General features: G+C 39.2%; 1 protein-coding gene across 1 annotated transcript in view; it reads left to right on the top strand.

Annotated features, from left to right (window-relative positions):
- Nucleotides 1-11,270: 11,270 nt before the first annotated feature.
- slc4a9.L (solute carrier family 4 member 9 L homeolog) overlaps nucleotides 11,271-22,160 on the top strand; it is a 30,546-nt gene continuing 19,656 nt past the window's right edge. The window contains exons 1-7 of the mRNA XM_018252112.2: nucleotides 11,271-11,620; nucleotides 17,904-18,064; nucleotides 18,315-18,473; nucleotides 18,718-18,779; nucleotides 20,735-20,892; nucleotides 21,123-21,210; nucleotides 21,942-22,096. Of these exons, the coding sequence (XP_018107601.1) occupies nucleotides 11,325-11,620; nucleotides 17,904-18,064; nucleotides 18,315-18,473; nucleotides 18,718-18,779; nucleotides 20,735-20,892; nucleotides 21,123-21,210; nucleotides 21,942-22,096 (1,079 nt within the window). The 5' untranslated portion in view covers nucleotides 11,271-11,324. The remainder of the gene's footprint in view (nucleotides 11,621-17,903; nucleotides 18,065-18,314; nucleotides 18,474-18,717; nucleotides 18,780-20,734; nucleotides 20,893-21,122; nucleotides 21,211-21,941; nucleotides 22,097-22,160) is intronic.

Here is a 22,160-nt window from a genome sequence, read left to right as displayed (position 1 = left end):
GGCAGATTTATTATATTAAGGTTGAGCTGAAATTTATGATTCAAAACATTCGAATTTCAAGCTATTTTTTTTTTGTCTACTTCGACTAGGGAATAGTCCGAATTTGATTAAAATTTTCAAAAAAATGAGTACATGATAAATTTTGATATTTTATCTCATCGTGGAATTCGAATGATCGTACATCTTACGATTTTTCGGCCGACATCTGTCAGGAAATTGATCGGCCAAGTTAAAAAATCTTTGTCGGTCCCAGTGCAATCTATCTATGTTTGCAGGGCCAAGCAGGCAGCTACCCTTTGTTTTCCTGGCAAATTGGTCTTTTTAGTTGATGGTAAATTTGTACGATCGTCCCGAGAAGATCATGGTCTCACGATGAGGATCTGATCTTTTAAAAATCTCACATCTATTGCCGGTTTTAGACGATTCGCCATCTAAAACCTGCCGAATTGCTGGTTTAGCCTATGGGGAACCCCCAGAACCCATTTGGAGTTAATTCGCTATTACTTTTGGTCTATTCAAATTTTGAAGTTTTTCAAATTCGACCCTTGATAAATATGCCCCTATGGGTTGTTACATGGTAGAGGAGGTTAAAAAACAGTGTCATTCCAATTCAACTTTTTCTCCAATTGAAATCTGCTTTGCTTATATAAATCTAACTTAAAAAAAAAATCATGGCCTGATGAAGTTTTAATTGCATAATGATATCTTTAACTTTCATGTTGAATACCTTCTTAAAAAGTTCATGAAATGCTCCTACCTCCGTTACATGTGCTTATCATGCCTTTCACCTTTGCATTTGTCCATCACTTTTTTTTTTTTTTTTTTTTTTTTTTAAACTTTTTAGATGCCATTTTTGATATTTTCCTTTTATTTGTGGACTTTTATGCGACAGAACTAATGTCTTTTGAAGAATATATACAAGGGCCAGACAACCTTTCAGTCTGTCATTGGTCTGTTTTTAATTAAACTTTCAATTACTGATGTAATGAATTGTAAATGTGTCATTGTAATCCAATATTTAATCTTTTCATGTCCCCCCTTTCATCCATTACTTATTGTTCTCTCTTGCAAAGTATTCAGACTCTTGCCCATGTCTTGTTTTACGGAATAACAAAGTTTACACTAATACAACTGATTGTTTCATTTTTAAAGCAAATAACTGCTATAGGCTGTGAATAGTTTGCAGGGAATAATATGTATCAAGAGGGATGACGCTTATGGGTATTATCGCTTTTACAAGAGGATGCTCTCTTTAGCTTTGTACATGCTGCAAAATATAATCTGGGTTACGGCACACTATTTTTGAATACGTTTTTCATTTGTATTTATCACTCTTGCTACTTTTTGAAAATTGGTGTTGAGTGAATGCCTTGTGTACTCTAGCAATTTAAGTGTCTAAGCTATTGCCAGTTTCTGCATGTAAATTGCTTATCTACACAGAATTTTTTTATGTAAAGTATTTATATAAACTTGCTTACAATAAAAGTGTGTAAGTATTGTGCGTTTTGTTTTTGTCTGATGATGAATTGATTTGTAGCATTCGTTAAATTAAAGCTTATTTGATTGTGTTCAGTAGTGATGTGTGGGTCAGGTAAAACCCGACCCTAACCCGCCCGACTTCCTGCTTCCATTTTAAGGCACGTGCCGACCTGTCCCTACTGATGACATCACTAAAGGGGGGCAGAAGGCGTGTGTCTTTAAAAAAAAAAAAAAAATCAAGCAGGAAACCGGCAGTTCCACGTGGCAGGCGGGGGGAGCAGGAAGAAGAGCTCAACCCCGGCCCACAAATGGAGGTGCGGGGTCAGCCCAACCCATGGGTATCTGGCCTACCTGCACATCACTAGTGTTTGGATACATGCAGAATTGTTAATATTAAACACTATTCTGATTCATAGCAGCTAATAGAACCCATAGATACTACATTTCCTATATATCTATCGATAGGGGTCAAAGTGAAAATCCAATTTTCCAAAAAACTCATTTTGAGCTTTATTGTACTATGGCTCCTTAATATGTGTGTTGTGTCTTATACACCTGGGAAAAGTAGCTCGTAGTAGCATCTGAACTAAAAGGGCTACAATACACATGTTACATTCACTGTGGAGTGAAACTGATAAATAATCATGATAAAAACACATTTTAAAAGCTGATGCCAACAAATACCTGTACGGCTGTTTTCACGCATAGGAAACTACTGCTCCTTTAAGTTCTTTGGCTGTGATAATCCATTCTACCTTCCATCTTCCTGCAACTTGTTCCTCCTACTTTGCCTTTTATAGAGGGTGTAATCCTGCAGACATAGAAATCTTTAACCTCAAATGGAATCTACAAAAGTGGCTGGACATTCATAGTCACATGTGCAACTTCATATGGACCATATTGTGGTCACATTTTGCATAAACCACCAAGAAGGTTCAAAAGGTTGATCTCTCATGAGGTTTGATATTATCTCCAGACCCTTCTCCACCTTATTTGACGATGTTCTTCCTCAGTCATCGATAAACTATTGCATAGAAGGAACATGATCACTAACAAACGATGTGAAAGCAGATGGGTCTACGTTTTGCAATTGTTTGAGAACTTGTCCTCCGTCTCCTCCCATTGCAATAATTCTGGATTTGGCTCCTAAATGCAATGAGTAACATAGCTGGCCACACATTCATTATACTTACCAGAGCTATTCTAAAGCACAGGTCCTGATCTAGATCACTTGCACCTAAGTGGGGCTATAGTCAAAGAAAGATTTTTGACTATAAAATTCGAATTTTAGTGGAAAAAACAAACACATTTTTCAGGATTTATTATACCCAAAGAATGAAAAAAGTCTGAATCCGAAAATCCGGCATATCAAACGTGCCAAGGTTGTAAATAAGTCAAGGGGAGAAGTCCCGAAGATATCCTGATCTCCACTGGGTTTCCTGCAATAATCCGAAGATTTCGTGGTTTTTGTATGATTTTCGTGACTTTTTCTAGTTTTTTCCCGCGCTGGAATTTTTCTGGAAACTAATGTAATGAAATAACCCGTGTGGATTTGGTCAGAGTATATTTCAGAAAATGAGATAAATTTGGATTTTGATAAATAACTAGAAATCATTTAAAAGTTAAATAAACCCCATTGGGTTGTTTTGCCCCCAATATGGATTCATCCAGCTTAGTTTTATTTCAACAAAAAAGAAAAGAATTGTTAGAAAAAAATCTGAATTAAACTAACTGTATGAGAGATGGCCTTGCAATAATTTGGAGCTTTTTTCAGTTTTAGGAAAACCTGTACTATTAAAGCATAACTAAACCCTGAAAATGAATGTGGCTAAAAATGGCATATTTTATATTCTGAACTTATTGCACCAGCCTAAAGTTTCAGCTTGTCAATAGCAGCAATGATCCAGGACTTCAAACTTGCACAGGGAGTCACCATCTTGGAAAGTGTCTGTGACACTCACATGCTCAGTGGGCTCTGAGCAGCTGTTGAGAAGCTAAGCTTAGCGGTTGTCACTAATTATCAAGCAGAAAATTAGTTTGGCCTGTAATATAAGCTGATTATTAAATTCTGGTGTTAGTTGCACTGGTTTCTGAACCGCCATGTAGTAATTATCTGTATTAATTGCTAATCAGCCTTATATAGTGACATTTCTATTCTATATGTACTGTATATTGTGAGTGGGTCCCTAAGCTCAGTAAGTGACAGCAGCACAGAGCATGTGCAGTGAATCAGCAGAAAAGAAGACGGGGAGCTACTGGGGCATCTTTGGAGACAGATCTGTACTGCTAAAGGGCTGTGGTTTCCTTGGGCTGATACAGAAGCCCAAATATAATGTACAACATTTCTAGCTACTTCTTTAGTTACGCTTTAGCTCTTCTTCACACTATTATCTGCAGATGGTGGGGCGTTTTATATATCCAACAATGAAACATTAAATTCTCCCAGTTGAAGACAACAGGCTTTGCACCCAATAAAAATTGTATCCCTTTTTTTTACATGAAACTGCTGTTCCAATTGTTAGATGCCTGGACCGGTACAGTACTCCGATGAAGATTCAGGGGTATTATACCTGTTTACCTATACATGTCATTTATGTCTTTAACCCTGTAATAAACTCTCTACTTTTTTTTGTATTGTAGGCTGATGTTTTAATGTATTGATTGTGCCACAAGGTGGCGGTGTTGAAAAGGTTTAAGACTGGTGAACAATTTGTTCACACTTTTTTCAGTTCAGCTTGTTTCAGATACTGTAGTTCACCAGAAATAAAGACTTTTTCCAACTACTTTCTATTTTTTTATGTGTGACCATTGTTCTAATATACTGTAATTTTTCTATTGGAGGGGGTCGCTGACCCTCGAAACTGTTCTAAATTGATACATTTCTTATCTTTGTCCCTGCTGAGCAGAATCCCTGAGTTTCATTACAGGCAGCTGTTAGAATTGATACAATAGTTGCTAATACTCCAGAGATGCTGCTGAGAAATGTATCAACTAATGTAGCAAATTGTAACAGTTCAGATGCTCCTGGATCACTGAGCCGCCAGACTGGAACACTAGAGTAGAGTCCTTCAGCGGGCCGGGTTCCCGCGGGTTACCCGCAAAAACCTGCAGCTCCCTGCGGTTTGCGGGTAGAAGTTCCGGGTGCGGGTATAGACGCGGATCGGCAGTTTACGGGCCGCGGGTCTTCTCAATAGCGTTTTTTTACTCCTTTTTTCTGATCACACTTACTTCAAATGATGTCACTTTCAGTTTACAATGACAGCACTTGATTGTTGATGGTTAGCGGGTCCAGGTTGCAGATAAGGTACTTGCGCTCGGGTAGCAGGTCCAAGCGGGTAAGAATGTGGGTCGCGGATTGCAGGTTGCGTGTACTGGTTGGGTACGGGTTCCAAAAAATGGACCCACACAGGACTCCACTCTAGAGACTGGAACATTCAACTTTAAACTTAAATTTTGGGAAAACGGTAAAAGATGGAAAGCAACTGAAAAAAGTCTTTGTTTCTGGAGAACAATCTGAAAACAACTCAACTGAAAAAGTGTTTGGAAGGTGAACAACCCCTTTAAGGCCTGACCAAATGTGGTGGCAACAAGCACTCGAATAAAGAACATCCACAGGTGAGTGTTGACTTCTCATCTTTGCAGGTCTCAAAATGCAACTTTTATGACATGCAGCAGTAAAGCAGTTAATCCATTCCTTATGGGTTCTCTTAAAATTATTACAATATTAGAAGGAGTTACTGAATAGCCCTAATAAAAGTACGGGACCTGTTATCCAGAATGCTCAGGACCTGGGTTTTTCCAGATAAGGGATCTTTCTGTAATTTGGATCTTTATACCTTGTCTACTAGAAAATCATTTAAATCCCAATCGGCTGGTTTTGTTTCCAAGGATTAATTATATCTTAGTTGGGATCAAGTACAAACTACTGTTTTATTATTACAGAGAAAAAGGGAATCAATTTTCAAAATGTAATTATTTGATTCAAATGGAGTCTATGGGAGATGGCCTTCTCGTAATTCGGAGCTTTCCGGATAATGGATCCCATACTAGTATAGTGCACTATCTAGTAGTACTAGTATCTTTACCTTGATAAAGGGACTGCATAGAAACCAAAACATGGTACAGGTGTGGGATCTGTTATCTGGAAACCCATTTTCCAGAAAGCTCCAAATTCTAGAAAGACCATCTCCCTTAGATTCCATTTTATCCAAATAATCCAATTTTTTAAAAATGATTTCCTGTTTCTCTGCAATAATAAAACAGTAGCTTGTACTTGATCCCAGCTAAGATATAATTAATCCTTATTGGAAGCAAAACCAGCCTATTGGGTTTATTTAATGTTTACATGATTTTCTAATAGACTTAAGGTATAAAGATCCAAATTATGGAAAGATCCATTATCCAGAAAACCCATGTCCCATGCATTCTGGAAAACAGGTCCTATACCTGTATATAATATAAAATAATAGGCTTTTTTTACAGTGAGACAAATCTGTAAATCCACGTGGTATTTTTCATTGAAATCAATGACTAATGTACAGCAAGCACATTGAGCTTTGTCCTGAGGCCAGTTTCAAAAATACGCTTCACGTTTGCTATTTCACAAAAACATGTTGTTTCATAAACAGCACATATTGTAAAATCTTGCGTTCAGCCAGCCGGATCTAGCAGTAACTAGTAGCGCTCAGCTTACAGCCAGGCACATCATATTGCGATACCCAGCAGCTTCAATGACTTCATTGTAGAGGAAAGTACACGAGGCTGGTCTATGCTGGAAGGAAATATTGTTCCAGAACTTTTTATTTTTATTTTAAAGAACCGTTAAAGATGACAGTGACATCACATGACAGTTTTATATTCTTAGGACACTACAGAGGATACGGCTGAAATGCTGTGTCCAAAAGTTGTTTATAAATTAAAAACATGGTTTGTGTGTATAGGGGAAACAAAAATCACATGCAACATCATACATAAATATTTTTGTTTATACATACTAATAAAATTCTGGTCATAGGGAATAACTGACAAAGGGCATAATGGTTATGTAATAATAATCAAATGAATCTGGTTAACGGTATCTTAAATTATTTAACATTTGCCTTCTTGACAGGTTTTACAAAAAGCTATTTGTAAATTTATTTCCCATTCAAACCAGTAGCAGCGTCTGTCGTCTGCTATACCTTGCACTGCTGGTTCTGACTACATGTATAGTTAAATCATTGTACTATTAGCCCCCAGATTCTATTTCCAAATTGCCTTGAACACTCGTGTGATCGCTCCTTTATAGGTCTGTTAATAGTTGGGTCTGGGGAAGTCTCTGAAACTGGGAATAGAGTCCTGCAGCGGGTCGGGTACTCACGTATTACCCGCAAAAACCTGTGGTACCCTGCGGGTAGAAGTTCTGGGTGCGGCTATAGACGTGGGTCAGCGGTTCTGTGGGTTTGCGGGTCGGGCCGCGGGTCTTCTCAATAGCGTTTTTTACTCCTTTTTTCTGATCATGTCTACTTCCGTTGATGTCACTTCCGGTTTACAATGACAGCACTTCCTGTTTTACTACTTTTTTCTGACCATGCCTACTTCCCATGATGTCACTTCCAGTTTACAATGACAGCACTTCCTGATTCTTGATGGTCAGCGGGTCCGGGTTGTGGATAAGGTACTTGCAGATCGGGTAGTCGGTCCAAGTGGGTAAGAATGCGGGTTGCGGGTCTGGGTTGCAGATTGCAGGTTGCGGGTACGGGTTCCAAAAAAATGGACCGGAGCAGGACTCTAACTGAGATCTCCTTGCCTTTTCCAGCAAACGTCAACTAGGCGGAGACAAGTGATCCAGACAACAATTGTTAGGACTAAAATAAATTTTGAGACAGTGGAATTCCTCCTGTTGTGAAAAAGCCAGAAGTTTATCATAGCATCACAGGTCCAGAATCTATAGACTCTGGCAAATGCTAGAGGTGCTGCTGTAAGATGCCATAGACAGGCAGTCCAGACCTGCACATGTCCATCGAGTTCAACCTCTTATGCTGAAATACACTGCTAGTTAAAGAGGTTGTTCAGCTTTAAATTAACTTTTAGTATGATGTCGAGAGTGATATTCTGAGACAATTTGCAATTGGTTTTAATTTTTTATTATTTGTTTTTTTTTTTAGTTATTTAGCTTTTTATTCAGCAGCTCTACAGATTGCAGTTTCAGCAATCTGGTGGCTAGGGTCCACATTACCCTAACAACCCTGCACTGATTTGAATAAGAGACTGGAATATGAATAGGAGAGAATAGAAAGATGAGTAATTTAAAAAGTAGCAACAACGATGCATTTGTAGCATTACAGAGCATTGGTTTTTACATGGGGTCAGTGACCCCCCATTTGAAAACTGGAAAGAGTCAGAGGAAGGAAGTGAATAAAATTGAAAAAGATGAAACATAAATAACAAAGACCAACTAAAAAGTTGATAGAAGTGGCCATTTCATAACATACTACAAGCTGATTTAAAGGTAAACCACTCCTTTAAGGAGTGCTGGAAAAGTTTCCAGGTCTGGGAATCCCGGAGGTTTCAGCAAGCTGAAAGCAGGGGCGAAAATGTAAAAAATACACGTGACCATTAACCCTTTTACTCTAAATTTGTCGCAGAGGGGGGAAATGTAATCCCTCATTCCAAGATGGCAATCAGACTGTTCCTGAATGAACTTGTACCAAAATTTATGGTGCTATACATGTAAAGATCCAGGGTCGGACTGAGGGGCCCGGGGCCCCCTGTGGACCCCTCTGATGCGCCGATCCCATGTGTGCTCAACTGCGCACCGCCCCTGCGCCACCGAGTGTGTGTTTGTATGTGCTGGCGCGCATGTGCACTTCATTTTACAGGCGGCACAGCGGGAAAGAAAGCAGCGGGGAAATCATGGATCTGGGTCGGCGGGGCCCACCGGGTTTTTTTCCGGTGTCCCGCCGGCCCAGTCCGACATGACAGGCTGCAAAACAAGCAGATCTTTCACCAACATTTCACCTTGAGGTGCTCAATATAAGGCGGGACAACATCACGCTCCAATCACGCTGGCCTAAACAGAACGTTTTATGCAGAAGGGAGAACGCTGTTTGTATAACTCTATATAAAACTAGAGGGTGGCATCCGTTATCTGGAAACCAGTTATCCAGAAAGCTCCAAATTACAGACAGACCATTTCCCATAGACTTCATTTTATCCAAATAATCCAAATTTTTAAAAATAATTTCCCTTTTCTATGTAATAATAAAACTGTAGCTTGTACTTGATTCCAACAAAGCTATAATTAATCCTTATTGGAAGCAAAACCCGCCTATTGGGTTTATTTAATGTTTACATGATTTCTTAGTAGATTTAAGGAAGGAAGATCCAAATGACAGAAATATCCATTATCCAATAAACCGCAGGTCCTGAGTATAATAGGTCCCATACCTGTACTAGTTTGCTTAGATTTGTATAGGTATGGAAATTGTTATCCAAAATGTTCATGACCTGGGTTTTTTTCAATTAAGGGATCTTTCCGTAATTTAGACCTTACATCTACTAAAATTAAAATATTTATATTCTTAAAATGCACACTATGGGAGATGGCCTTTCTGGTTAACAGGGTTCCAGAAAAGGAATCCCATACCCGCACAATCAAAATACATATTAAATGCCATGGGCTAATAAATATAGGCTCTGCCCTGTAGAGCTTAGAAGGTGCTGTTCCTTTAACAATATTTTACCTGAGACAGGTTCCATCTTTCTACCTGAAAGCATGTGTGCCTTTACTCACAATATATTTACACAATAAATGAATGGAGTTGGGCATTAACCAATAATGCATCTGTGTGCCTCTGTCTATCTCTGTATATTGGTATGTTATTATAAGTGTTTGTAATCATATATTCTATAGTTTTTTAAATATTTCTGCCAATAGCCTGTATCTGCTGTCTCTCACTTTAGAGAAATGCAGTTTAGCCCATGCAGGCAAGTACAAGGGTATATAATATAGGACCCTCATTCAGTACAAGTCTGCATCTCCAGCAGCAAAATATCTGCAGAGCCTCAAGGTGGATATTACTGCTAATGCAGCTATGATGGCACTATTCCTATAACGTAATGCATTGTTTTCTGTATGACAATCAAGTTTAAATGGGTGGTTTACCTTTAAGTTACCTTTTAGTATGCTGTAGCATAGCTAATTCTAAGCAACTTTTCAATTGGCCTTCATTTTTTTCAATTATTTTCCTTCTATTGAATTACCAGCTTTGTGGTCACTGACCCCATCAAAAAAACAAATGCTTTGTACAGCAACACATGTATTGTATATTTCTCTTCAGGCTCTCTCCTATTTATATTCCAGTCTCTTATTTAAATCAGTGCATAGTTGCTAGGGTAATTTGGATCATAGTAGTCAGACTGCTAAAATTGCAAACTGGAGAGCTGCTGAATAAAAACCTAAATAAGTCAAAAACCTCAAATAATAAAAAATGAAAACCAAATTGCAAATTGTCTCAGAATATCATTCTCTACAGCATACTAAAAGTTAATTTAAAAGGGAACAACCCCTTTAGGGTAAGTACACACACTAAGATTCTGGGAGATTTAGCCACCCCAGCGATTAATCGGCTCTTCTTTGGGGGAGAAATCTCCCTGAACTGCCTCCCTGCCAGCTAGAGTCTAAATCACCGGCAGGATGGCACCAGGAGTGCTTCTTTTTCTGAAGTCGCCCGAACTTTCCTCGTCAGTCGACTTCGGAAAACAAAGCGTTCAGAGTGCCATCCCGCCGGCAATTTAGATTTTAGCCGGCAGGGAGGCAGTTCGGGGAGATTAGTCGCCCGATGAAGAGGTGATTTGTCAAATCTCCCCAAATCTTCTCGTCTGTCTCTGCCCTTTTTCTAGAAAATCATGTAAACATTAAATAAACCCATTAGGCTGGTTTTGCTTCCAATAAGGATTCATTATGTATTAGTTTGGCTCAAGGACAAGTAAAAGGTACTGTTTTATTATTACAAAGAAAAAGCAAATCGGTTTTTAAAATTTAAATTATTTGGATAAAAATGAGTCAATGGGAGATGGCCCTTCTGTAATACAGAGCTTTCTGGATAACAGGTTTCTGGATAACAGATCCCATACCTGTATTTATTAACAATTTATGAATGTATTGGTAAATATACTTACGGGCAATTAAGTAATATCAAAAATCTCTGGAATAAATTATTTTCATCTTAAATAACATTTTCTTAATAAATTCCCTAATAGTACATTTATAAGTATCATTTTTCCCCAGGGCAATCACTACTTTTCCCTGCTTATGTTAAAAAACGCTGATTTCACTCCTCGTTTCCTATACAATTTCTGGCTTTGTCTGACACAACTCCACTCTCCGGGTGGTGATAAAAACTGGAGACAATTTTGACTAAATTTGTCGAGATAATCATTAAACCTCGCAAGACAACTTAAGTAGCAGTGATACCACAATAGGCGTTAATATACATGTGCGGCAGACTATTCTCAATGACAGAAGTGCTCGCTCTTTAGTAAAGCTGCTCTTGCGGTTTTTCTGCCGCAGATCATTATCGCTGTTTATCGCACCTTAGTAAACGGACACCTATGTTTGTTAAAGTGTACGTTGGTGGGTTGTTTTTTTCAACGGAAATGATATAGCTGTTCTGCTCTGGTTGGAAAAAACATGTTACATAGTTAAATGTGTGTTTTGGGTTTATCTTTGTGCCTGTGGATGTTTAGAGTAAATGTTAGTCTATTTACATCACAACACTGCAATATATAAACTCAAGTCAAGTGTACGGCTTCCCTATTCCTGATCTTAACGTTGCTTGTGGCCTAATACCTGTGACACAGCAATGAAATTTGGAGAAAATGAAGGACTTGCTGTCTATCACGATGTGGAAGCGGCTAAATTTGACAACCACAGCTGTGGCAGATCAGAGGGTCTACGAAGTAGAAATTCCATCATTATATCTCAGTCGGCCAGTCGGAGCATCTTCAGCAGTAATGTCTCTCCAACCTCAGAAGAAGTTGAGTTTACGATAGGAGAACAGGAAGAGGGGGGAAATAATGAAACCCACCCACTGTTATTTACTCAGTTAAATGAGCTTTTCACTGTACATGAAAACTTGGAATGGAGGGAAACTGCAAGGTGAGTTGGCATAAAATTCTGTTTCGAATATTTTGAGTTTCCTGTAGATAATGCAGTCTAGAGTTTATCTTGGCTCCAGCTGTTCTTATGTGAAATAGAATATTATAGTATATTTGATTTTGTCTGGCTTCCTGGGAGTTTGGGCAAAGTCAGACTGGACCAGCGGCACACCGGGAAAAAAACCTGGGGGGCCCCGGCTCTCTTAGTCCGTGCCAGCCCAGACCTGCTCCCTGCCCCTTTCTGGTCCGGTCATTGCAAAAGAAGCTACACGCATGTGCACGTGGGCTAAAGGGGGGTTGCGGCTGTGGTGGGGGGTCAGGAGGGGGCTTTGCAGCAGGAGGTGCCCTTAGATAGCAGCCCCATTTGGGCCCGGCCCCCTCTGTCCGACCCTGAGTTTGGGAGTATAATAAACAGGTACAGGTATGGGACCTGTTATTCAGATTACTCGGGCCTGGAGTTTTCCAGATTAAGGATCTTTGCATAATATATATCTTCATACCTTCATTCTACTAGAAAATCATGAAGACATTAAATGAACCCAATAGGCTGGTTTTGCTTCCAATAAGGAATAATTATATCTTAGTTGGGATCAAGTACAAGATACTGTTTTATTATTACAGAGGAAAAGGAAATCTAAAATATTTTTTTTTTACATTTTTAAATAATTTGGATTATTTGGAGTCTCTGGGAGACAGGCTTCTGGATAACAGGTTTCTGGATAATGGATCCCATACCTGTACTGGATACTTTAGTGATCTTTATGTTTTTAAATTCCTCCTTTCCTTTCTCCCCATTGTCAGTTGAACTACAGAGATTTAGGGGCAGATTCACTAAGGGTCGAATTTCGAAGTAAAAAAGACTTCGAAATTCGACCCTCGAATTGAAATCCTTCGACTTCGAATATCGAAGTCGAAGGATTTAGCGCTAAACCTTCGTTCGATCGATCGAAGGATTTTTCGTTCGATCGAACGATTAAATCCTTCGAATCGAACGATTCGAAGGATTTTAATCCAACGATCGAAGGAAAATCCTTCGATCAAAAAAAGTTTAGCAAGCCTATGGGGGACCTTCCCCATAGGCTAACGTTGACTTCGGTAGGTTTTATCTGCCGAAGTAGGGGGTCGAAGTTTTTTTTAAAGGGAAAGTACTTCGACTATCGAATGGTCGAATAGTCAAACGATTTTTCGTTCGAAACGTTCGAATTGAAGTCGAAGGTCGTAGTCGAAGGTCGAAGTACCCAAAAAATACTTCGAAATTCGAAGTATTTTTCATTCGAATCCTTCACTCGAGCTTAGTGAATCGGCCCCTTAGTGTCAGACTTGAGAAGTGTAATGATAAATAAGGCCCAAGACAGCTATTCGTGCACAGTGAGATTTATTGTTCACATGTCTATATCACTTGGTGATGTGCACAACATTACTAAGTCAAATGACGCATATTATGATTTTCGGGTGTTTTTCTCACTACATTTTTCCCGTTCATGTTTCCAGCAATTGGGAGCAGTAGGGGGTGTATTCCAGTGTTTTGGTGTGAGTATTTTGACAGAAATGGGCAAAGCCAAGGCCCAGTTACTTGTTACCTGTAACCTCAACCAAAGGGCTTTTACCACAAACGTTGGACTTTTTCAGTTCAAACTCCCCATGGACATCCATTTAGTCAGGACCGCCTTTAATTTATACCAAGGTTAGAGATATCAGAAACATTGTAATATCATTCATTCACTCAGGATATCCATGGCAGAAAATGTTCTGCCTGAGTTACCTTTAAGGTTAGCTTTCAGGCATATCTAGGAAAACAAATAACTCCACTAACTCTAAGGCTTAGTCCACACCAGGCGATTCTGGGAGATTTAGTGCCCTGGCGACTAATCGGCTCTTTTTTGAGGCAACTTATCTCCCCAAACCGCTTCCTCTTCTCCTGCACCGGCTGTAATGCGTTATGACACAAGCGACACTTTGTTTTCCGAAGTTGCTTGAAGTTGCCTCACGAGGAAGCGGTTCGGGGAGATTAGTCGCCTCAAAGAAGAGGCGATTAGTCGCCAGGTGCTAAATCTCCCTGAATCGCCTGGTGTGGACTAAGCCTAATCCTATGTCTGAGCCTCCCAGCCACTGCACCAGGCTTTCCAACAGTTTTGGAAGCACTAGGTTAGAGCCAGCAAGCACTCAATGGATGGGGGCAGATATTCATGGCAGACAATGAGTGAAGCTCGGCTGTCACATTTGTGTTCACGAAATAGCATTTTGCAAAATAGCAAGTGGCAAATGCAGCCTCAAGCCAATCCCTGTCTCTTACAGGCAATATTATTATTACCTAAAGGAAGGCAAATGTATAGCTGAAGGCCAGCAGTTGATAAATATCAACATGATAACAATGGGGAAATACCTTCCTCACCAAAAACAACAGCTGAATAAACTCATCAATCAATATATATTTTATTTAGCAGGGAGAACTACCTTTATATCACAGCACCTTTATGTGCTACAGCAATTCTGCCTTTTTCACGCCAGGCCCCTGACTCCTGACTTTCTGTGCAGACACATGGAGTGGATTTTGGGGCAAAACTGCATACCCTGGGGTGGGGAAGTTATTTACTAAAACTCAAATTGATCTCTTATTTTTATTAAACCAAGTCGACCAAACTCCCTTTAACGATTTTACCTTATTTATCAATAAAATAACTTGAAAAAGTCAGGTCAAGGAAAAAAACTCGATAAAATCGAGCAAAAAACCTCAATGGTACAAGTTTTTCGGATTTAACACCTGTTTTTGGACGATTGACAGAAAACTGGATTTTTTGGATTGTTGGATGAAACCCAGCGCAAATGACAATATTACCAAATTGTAAAAGGGACATCTTCCATTGACTTATACATGACCTTGACAGGTTTGAGATGGAGGATTTTCAGATTCTGACTGTTTTGCAGCTTTGGGGTATTTCTTTGCTCTAAAAAATTTAGTTTTTGCCCAAGAAACCTTGCAAATTTGCACCGGGGCAGTTACCCTTGGCAACCAATCAGATGTTTCCTTTCATTGTTCTCCTTGCAGCTGTCTGGAAAAAAACTAATCATTGGCAATGGGTCATTGCCCAGTGTTTATCAATGAGCCCCTCTATTACCTGTGAGTGCAGACACAGGACCAGGCTAAATACAGCAGATCAGCTCAGGCCTAGACACCACCCTGTGTGCCCATAGCCTAAATGATAGCAAAAAGTGGTAATCACACATATTACAGTAGATATTACTTCCCCTTACAACAGGGTCAGACTGGGGGACCCGGGGTGCTGCTTTGGGGCCCCAACATCCCCCGCGGTAAAGACACCTCAGGACCCCATGCCGACCTTTTTTTCCTGCTCATGGCGGCAACCGGGGGCAGGGAGGGAGTTCAGGGAGCAGCACTAATATCGGGTCTGGGCTGGCGGATCCCACGATTCCAGTCGGACCCTGCCCACCAAGTTAAACCAGCCCCCGAGTAAATATAGCATTCACATTACGTCGTTGCAAGCAGAAGGCACATTAATGTGCACAAAATTGTTGCCTTTAAGGGGTTGTTCACCTTTCAACACTTTTTTTCAGTTCAGGTGTTTTCAGATAGTTCCCCAGAAATAAAGTCTTTTTCCAATTACTTTCTATTTGTGACCATTTTTCTAAAATTTATTTTTTTTACCTTCTTATGTATTTCTTATGTATAACAATATATGCATGGGTATTGCAACCATGGGGGAAAAAATCCTTAGAAAAAATTTACGGATCTAAATTATGGTTCCTAAGGAGAACATCAGCTTTTCCTTTGATCACCAATTTGTAATTGAACTCATTTTCTGAAATGTGTTTTTTTCTGTATTGGTGCCTACAACTGTACCCTATACTTAAAGTAAGTCCTAGGCTGATGTCATACCAGACTATTATTACAGAATAGGCATTTATGACTAGATACTCATCTGAGTATGATGTTTACAGCAAACATGAGCTAGAAACAAATCCATGATGTTTCGGGTATATACATAATATTTATAGCTGCAGTCATTGTAACTCTCTGCAAACAACATAGTGTGGAAATATCTAGCAGAAGTTAAACATGCCATCTTACATGTTGTTTAAACTTTAAATATGCAGTTATACCAGAAATATGAGTCAAAGAAAGTGTTTTCGCTGAGGCAGAAAAAAAAGAAAAGAGAAAAACAAGTTTTATTGATGAATCAGAATGTCTTCTTTTTTTTTTGTTGAGGTTCTGTTCAGTTTTTTTCTCCCTAAAATATGCCAAGTCAGAACATATATTTTATTAAGAATTTAAATGACATATACATGGAAGGCAATAGTGCCTTGATAATACTATTCTCTTTATTAATAATAATAATAATAATAATAACAATAATAATAAAGAATCAATAATAAAGAGTCACAATTACTGCAACTCCATATGTAGAAAGGCACAGATAAATAAACTTACTGCAAGAACAAGAATACTGAATTCCACTGGCTCCCCCAATTAAACACTTGCATAGGTCTGTTTTTGCAGACCCGCACAAAATGCGCTAACATTGCCTCATTTGCATACGGCGGGAAGTTAAAGTACAATGGACGTATATGTTGCAGCAAATACATTACACTACACAAGCCCAGGGAAGCTTAATAAAATAAAATAGAGTTGTTGTATTGCCCTACACATGAGCCCACTGTATAGCTTATGTGCCATATGTTAGGCAATGTAGAGGGGAAGCCGGGAACCCCAGAAAAAATTTACGATCTTTTGCAGCCTATCACACTGAAAAATGAAGTCGCCAACTAAATTTTGAGGAACTCCTATCTACTCTATTGCACTTCGCCTGGTCTGAGGTGGCGAAGGCAAGTCTGGTGCAAGAGGTAACTTTCAGTAAAATCCGCATCTTACTGAATTTGCGGAGTTAGGTCCATTCGCCAGAGCGAGAATTCGCCTGGTGTTAGAGTGCGAAGCAACGCTAGCGTCTATTTCCTTCGCTAGCGAAGTGACGCCTGCACCCGTTAGGGAATCGGCGAAGTTCCGAACTGACGCCACGTTGGCGAATTTTCGCTAGCGTTAGTCACTTTGCCCTTTAGTAAATCTGCCCCTAAGAGTTTTCATGTGATAAACCATAAGATAACTTTTTCTCACTGAATTCAATCTGGCCCAGTATGTGAAAATGACTGTGATAATGGAGATTAGCCACTACTATGCGCAATTATTTTTACAACAATTTTTGATAAACATGACCTTAGTGTTGCGCTAAAAATGAAAACCCAAACAAGCGTACTCTTTGTTCTAGATATTATAAAATGTGAGCTTGCGATCTCTGGAGCCCTTTCACCACCAATGTCACCTCTCTGCCTTCGTTTGTAGACCTGTAAAACCAGCGCTTGAAGGTTAGGGGAGTCAAAGGAGAACCTCTCTGCAGTCTAGTGGCACTTGGAAGTGGCCAATTCTATCTCTCTTTGTGGTTGGACGCACGTCATCTCAAACTACAGCATGCTTTAAAAAAAATTGGAAAAAATAAAAAAAAACATAAATACAACCACATTAAACAGAAGCAGCACAAAAATGTTATCCATATTTTCATAGATGCCCAGATTTTAGGGTTTGGTTAAGGAACTGGCCAAATTAGGCACTCTATACTGCAGTGGTCCCCAACCAGTAGCTCGTGAGCAACATGTTGCTCTCCAACTCCTTGAATGTTGCTCTCCGTGTCCTCAAAGCAGGTGATTATTTTCAAATTCCAGGCTTGGAGGCAAGTTTTGGTTGTAGAAAAACTAGTTGTACTGCCAAACAGAGCCTCAGTGTTGGTTGACAATCCATATAGGGGCTACTATAAGGCCAATCACAGCCCTTATTTGGCACCCAAAGAACATTTTTCATGCTAGTGTTGCTCCCCAACTCCTTTTACTTCTGAATGTTGCTCACGGGTTCTAAAGGTTGGGGATCCCTGCTATACTGTATTAGAACTGGCAGAATTCTTCTTTTGAAACTCTTGTCATGTAACTTTAAAGCAGACCATAAAATGTGAGTTTTTTCCCCCACAGATGGAGCACACTTTTTAATTAGCTCAGATTGGGGTAGGGTTCATGTTTGTTTTGCTGTTTGGTCAGATCTTATAAGGAGGATTCAGTATTCAACATCATTCAGAATGTATGAATATGGTCCATTCAGAGCACATTGCAGTTAAAGCCACAATAAAAATATTATCATAATGATGTGCCATTTTTCTTTGCCATTTTTTCCAATAATTTTGAATGAGAGACATATTTTAGAAGGCGTATTACCTGTGTTGTTACAGATGGATTCGATTTGAAGAAAAGACTGAAGATGGAGGTGAAAGATGGAGTAAACCCCATGTTACTACACTGTCTTTACATAGCTTATTTGAGCTAAAAGCATGCATGGAACGAGGAACACTGCTGCTGGATACAGAAAAAAGTACATTTAAAGAAATATTAGGTAAGTATATGAAAGGGAATTGTATTACCATTAATTTTTAATTTGCATGTACATACATTTTGAAAAACTGCACTTTTTAGTTACATGTTTGTGATAATAAAGTTGCGGAGCCACCATACCAATTAGCTGGGTCGAACCCACACGACTCACAGGTCCTTTGGGTTTCTACCCAACATGTGCATCACTACTAACTAGAATACCAAGTGATGGCTGTTTTATTTCATTGATATATATATTTTTTCTCTTTAAGAATGTGTAACCAATATAAACATTGCCAACAATTCAATACACCAGGAAGAGAAGGAAAAAATAATTAATCTTCTTTGCCAAAAACACGTTCATCAAACAAAAAAGTCACGCAGAAAAACAATGGCAGAAATGTTTTCATCATCCTGTTCATTGCGTCCAGGTACGTTAATCTACATTATCTTAATTTCAGCTGCAGTTTGATGGCATGTAGCTATTTTTGCTTGGGATTTCTGTTTCATTTATCCTTCCATAAAAGAAAAAAATAGAATATCCGACTGATTCTTCTCTGCCATAATATTCAGTGTGTGATACAGTTACAGTCCAGCCTGACTATAACAGAAGTGCTACCCCCTTGACTGATGAAAGTTACAATAATAACACAGAAATACTGTTATGTATTACAGGTAGTGCTACATCTCAGAAAAGTGCGGTGGCTGAACTTTCAGAAAAGCCTTTAAAAGAACAGGTAAATACGAATACTTTTATAAGGATATATTTGTCATATTTGCCCTATTAGGAAATCAGGCTGATCTGATCATTCAGCTCTCTGGCCAGTTATCAAATTAAAAAGGGGCCCTGTACTAAAGGTGGCCATAGACTAAAAGATCCGCTCGTTTGGTGACATCGCCAAACGAGTGGATCTTTCCCCGATATGCCACTAACGGCATGGCTATATCGGGGGTAATTCGAACGTTCGGCCATATGGCGAAGGATCGAATTACGATGCGCCAAGGGGCTCCGACGGGTCGGTCGGGTAAAAATCAAACCTTCCCGATCGATATCGTGGCCAGATATCGATCGGGAAGACCCGTCGGAAGCCCCCATACACGGGCAGATAAGCTGTCAAATCGGTCCAAACAACCGATATCGACAGCTTTATCTGCCCGTGTATGGCCACCATAAGACATTGGCCATTCGGTGGCTCTCAAAGTGGGAGCAATGGTATTTACAGCAGATAACAGAGATACAACAGAACTATCTGGTGCTTATTGGCTTGTGTATGGTGCCAGCCAACATCCCTGCTGGCTGATGTTTGGAAGAAAATTGGAGAGCTATTGATTTGGCAGGTTTGATTTTGATGTCGGATTAGGGACTGCCTCTATGCTTTGATTCTGCCCTCCTGCATACCACCAAACTAGGCAGAACTACTAAGGGTAGTAGAATAGAACAGCACCACTCAATCTTTTCCAGATAAAAATGCCTTTATTGCAGATCTCTGGGCATCACAGCAACGTTTCAGGCCTTAAATGGCCTTTTATCATAAAAGGCCATTTAAAAGGCCATTTAAGGCCTGAAACGTTGCTGTGATGCCCAGAGATCTGCAATAAAGGCATTTTAAGCTGGAAAAGATTTAGTGGTGCTGTTCTATTCTACTGCTGTTTCATGTGCCAGTGGACAGTGGCCACTGGGGAACATGCACCACGACACCAAAAGAAAAGGTGTAAGTAGATGTGCTGACTATTCTATTTCCAGTACTACTAAGGGTTCCAGGCAATGGGAAATGGGTCACTGGAGATGTATACTTGTTTTTTAAATTGTAAATTGGAATAAATCGTTTTTTACTCTATACTTGTGGCTCTGTGGATTTCATAGAGTTTCTGGAGCCCTTTGTTAGTATTGCAACAGTGAAGCTACTGCCTGGTTTGGTGGTTTGCAAGCCATTAAGAGGAGGGTGGCGTCAATGCCCTCCGAGCTGAGGGTCTGGGGGGTTGCACCTGGACCACTGTTTCAAAGAGTTATTTGTGGCACATTCTCTGTTTTGATTGTATTGAATTAGCAGCTTCACTGTTCCCACAGCTCCCACACACCAAAAGAACAGGGCACTAATGTCGCTTTCACACCAAACACCGGAAATGATCCAACCAAACTTTTCAGATGCAAATTCCCTTGGCAACTGCAGTGATGCTGTAATTATGGGAGGAATTATGAATTAGTTTTTAAAAAAAAAAAACATAAGCAGTTTGCATAAGTAAATGTCTCCTATAGGATCACATGCTGGGCACCAACAGTTGTTTTAGTACATTCATATAAGATTTAATTTAAATTGAAATTACACATACACACATATGGGTCTCAACAGGGGATCTAGACAACTTCAGGTTCAATGTCCTGCCTAAAAGCAAAGCCTAGCCATACCTGACTAAGAAATACCTACTTCCTCCGACCCCTTACCAACCATTGCAATACACTGGTACATGATACAAGATGTACTGTTTTGTGCATTCCTACAGAACCATGTCATTTCATTTAAGAATTTGACTTCATCCTTTTAAGGAAAACGATACATAACAGTCAACTCCAAATTAAGGTCTCATTTACCGTATATACTTTTAAAGATCAGATGTATGGAATGTATTATTTTATGACTGAATAATAGTTTGCTGACTTGTAAAATGTCATGCATTTCTTTGTTGGCTTCAGTTACTAAACAGGTTTAGAAAGAAAATACCCGAAGGAACAGAAGCAGCAAATGTTCTTGTTGGTGAAGTGGAGTTTTTGGATCGTCCGTTTGTCTCTTTTATACGACTTAAAGAAGCCAGAGTGCTTGGCTCCCTGACAGAGGTGGTGCTTCCCAGCAGGTAGTTTGCAACAATATGCTGTTTAGTTAATGACATGCAAAAGGTGTTTTAAATGTTGTTAGTTTGAGAGCGACTGCCCTGATTCTCAAAGTTACTGTCTATTTTTTATTTATATTCTCCATTATCCCTAACTAGTCATTTTTATAAATATGTGTTCAGAAATCCCTTTCTAAATTACCCATATAAATTACTGTACTGTAAATAATTTCTCATTTCTATGCTCACAACAGGTTTATTTTTATACTCCTTGGTCCCAAAGTTAAGACAAAAGCCTACCATGAGATTGGAAGAGCCATAGCCACTTTACTCACAGACGAGGTAATGATGTAGATTAGGTTTGATAAGAAACGAATGCCCCTATCATTTGTAAATGTCATTTTTAATTCCAAAACGAATTGGGGAACAGACAACATGCTTATTACACAGTCAGAACATGAGAAGTCCAGATAGAGAAAATGTAACCAAACTGCACATGGAATTCTGTTGATAAACTCGGCAAACAGCAACCTCTTTGTAACTTCCGTTAAGAGATCTATTATTTGGAATGCTTCCAGATATTTGGATCACCAAAGAATTTAGGGGGCTATTTATGAACAGATTATTTAGGGGGTTAATGTATTAAAGTTGTATTAAAGTTGTTTTTCGAGGATAGATTCAGGAAAAACAACTACAATTTTTCAAGATTTATTATGCCATGAAGCTGCTAAAAGTCTGAATCCAAAAATACCCCAGATAAAACCAATGTGGCAAATACTCAACAATAACATTTCCAGTAAAGTTAAAAAATTGTACTACCAGAAAGTTATCAGGGATCCCTGGGAAATGAATGAAGATGGCAACAGTGATGGCTGGAAAGGCAATAGTGACACATTCTTATAACTGAAAGGCACAGGAGAGCAACACAAGTAAAGGAGCAGTATTTTTCCATTTTTTCCGTTAGACTGGTTCTATCACCATATTTCTTGCAAATAAATACAAATACAAATATGAAGACTATAGTTCAATTTGACAATGAAACCTAATTTAAATAATACCTCTTTCATTTGTAGTTATTCCAGAAAACGGCATACAAGGCTACGAGCAGGTCTGAGCTACTTGATGGAATTGATGAGTTTTTAGATGAACTCAGTATTTTGCCTCCTGGAAAATGGGACCCAACTGTAAGAATCCAGCCACCAAAATTTCTGCCTTCACCACACAAAAGGTAATGCAATATCTGATGAGCAGGGGCTTCTTTACATTTAGTATCCGTTTTTTGGTTGTATTTT

Source organism: Xenopus laevis, chromosome 3L (genome assembly GCF_017654675.1).
Source record: "Xenopus laevis strain J_2021 chromosome 3L, Xenopus_laevis_v10.1, whole genome shotgun sequence".
In the NCBI taxonomy this organism is placed as follows: domain Eukaryota; kingdom Metazoa; phylum Chordata; class Amphibia; order Anura; family Pipidae; genus Xenopus; species Xenopus laevis.
Note: the sequence above shows the minus strand (reverse complement) of the source record. Positions and strands in the feature narration are given on the sequence as shown.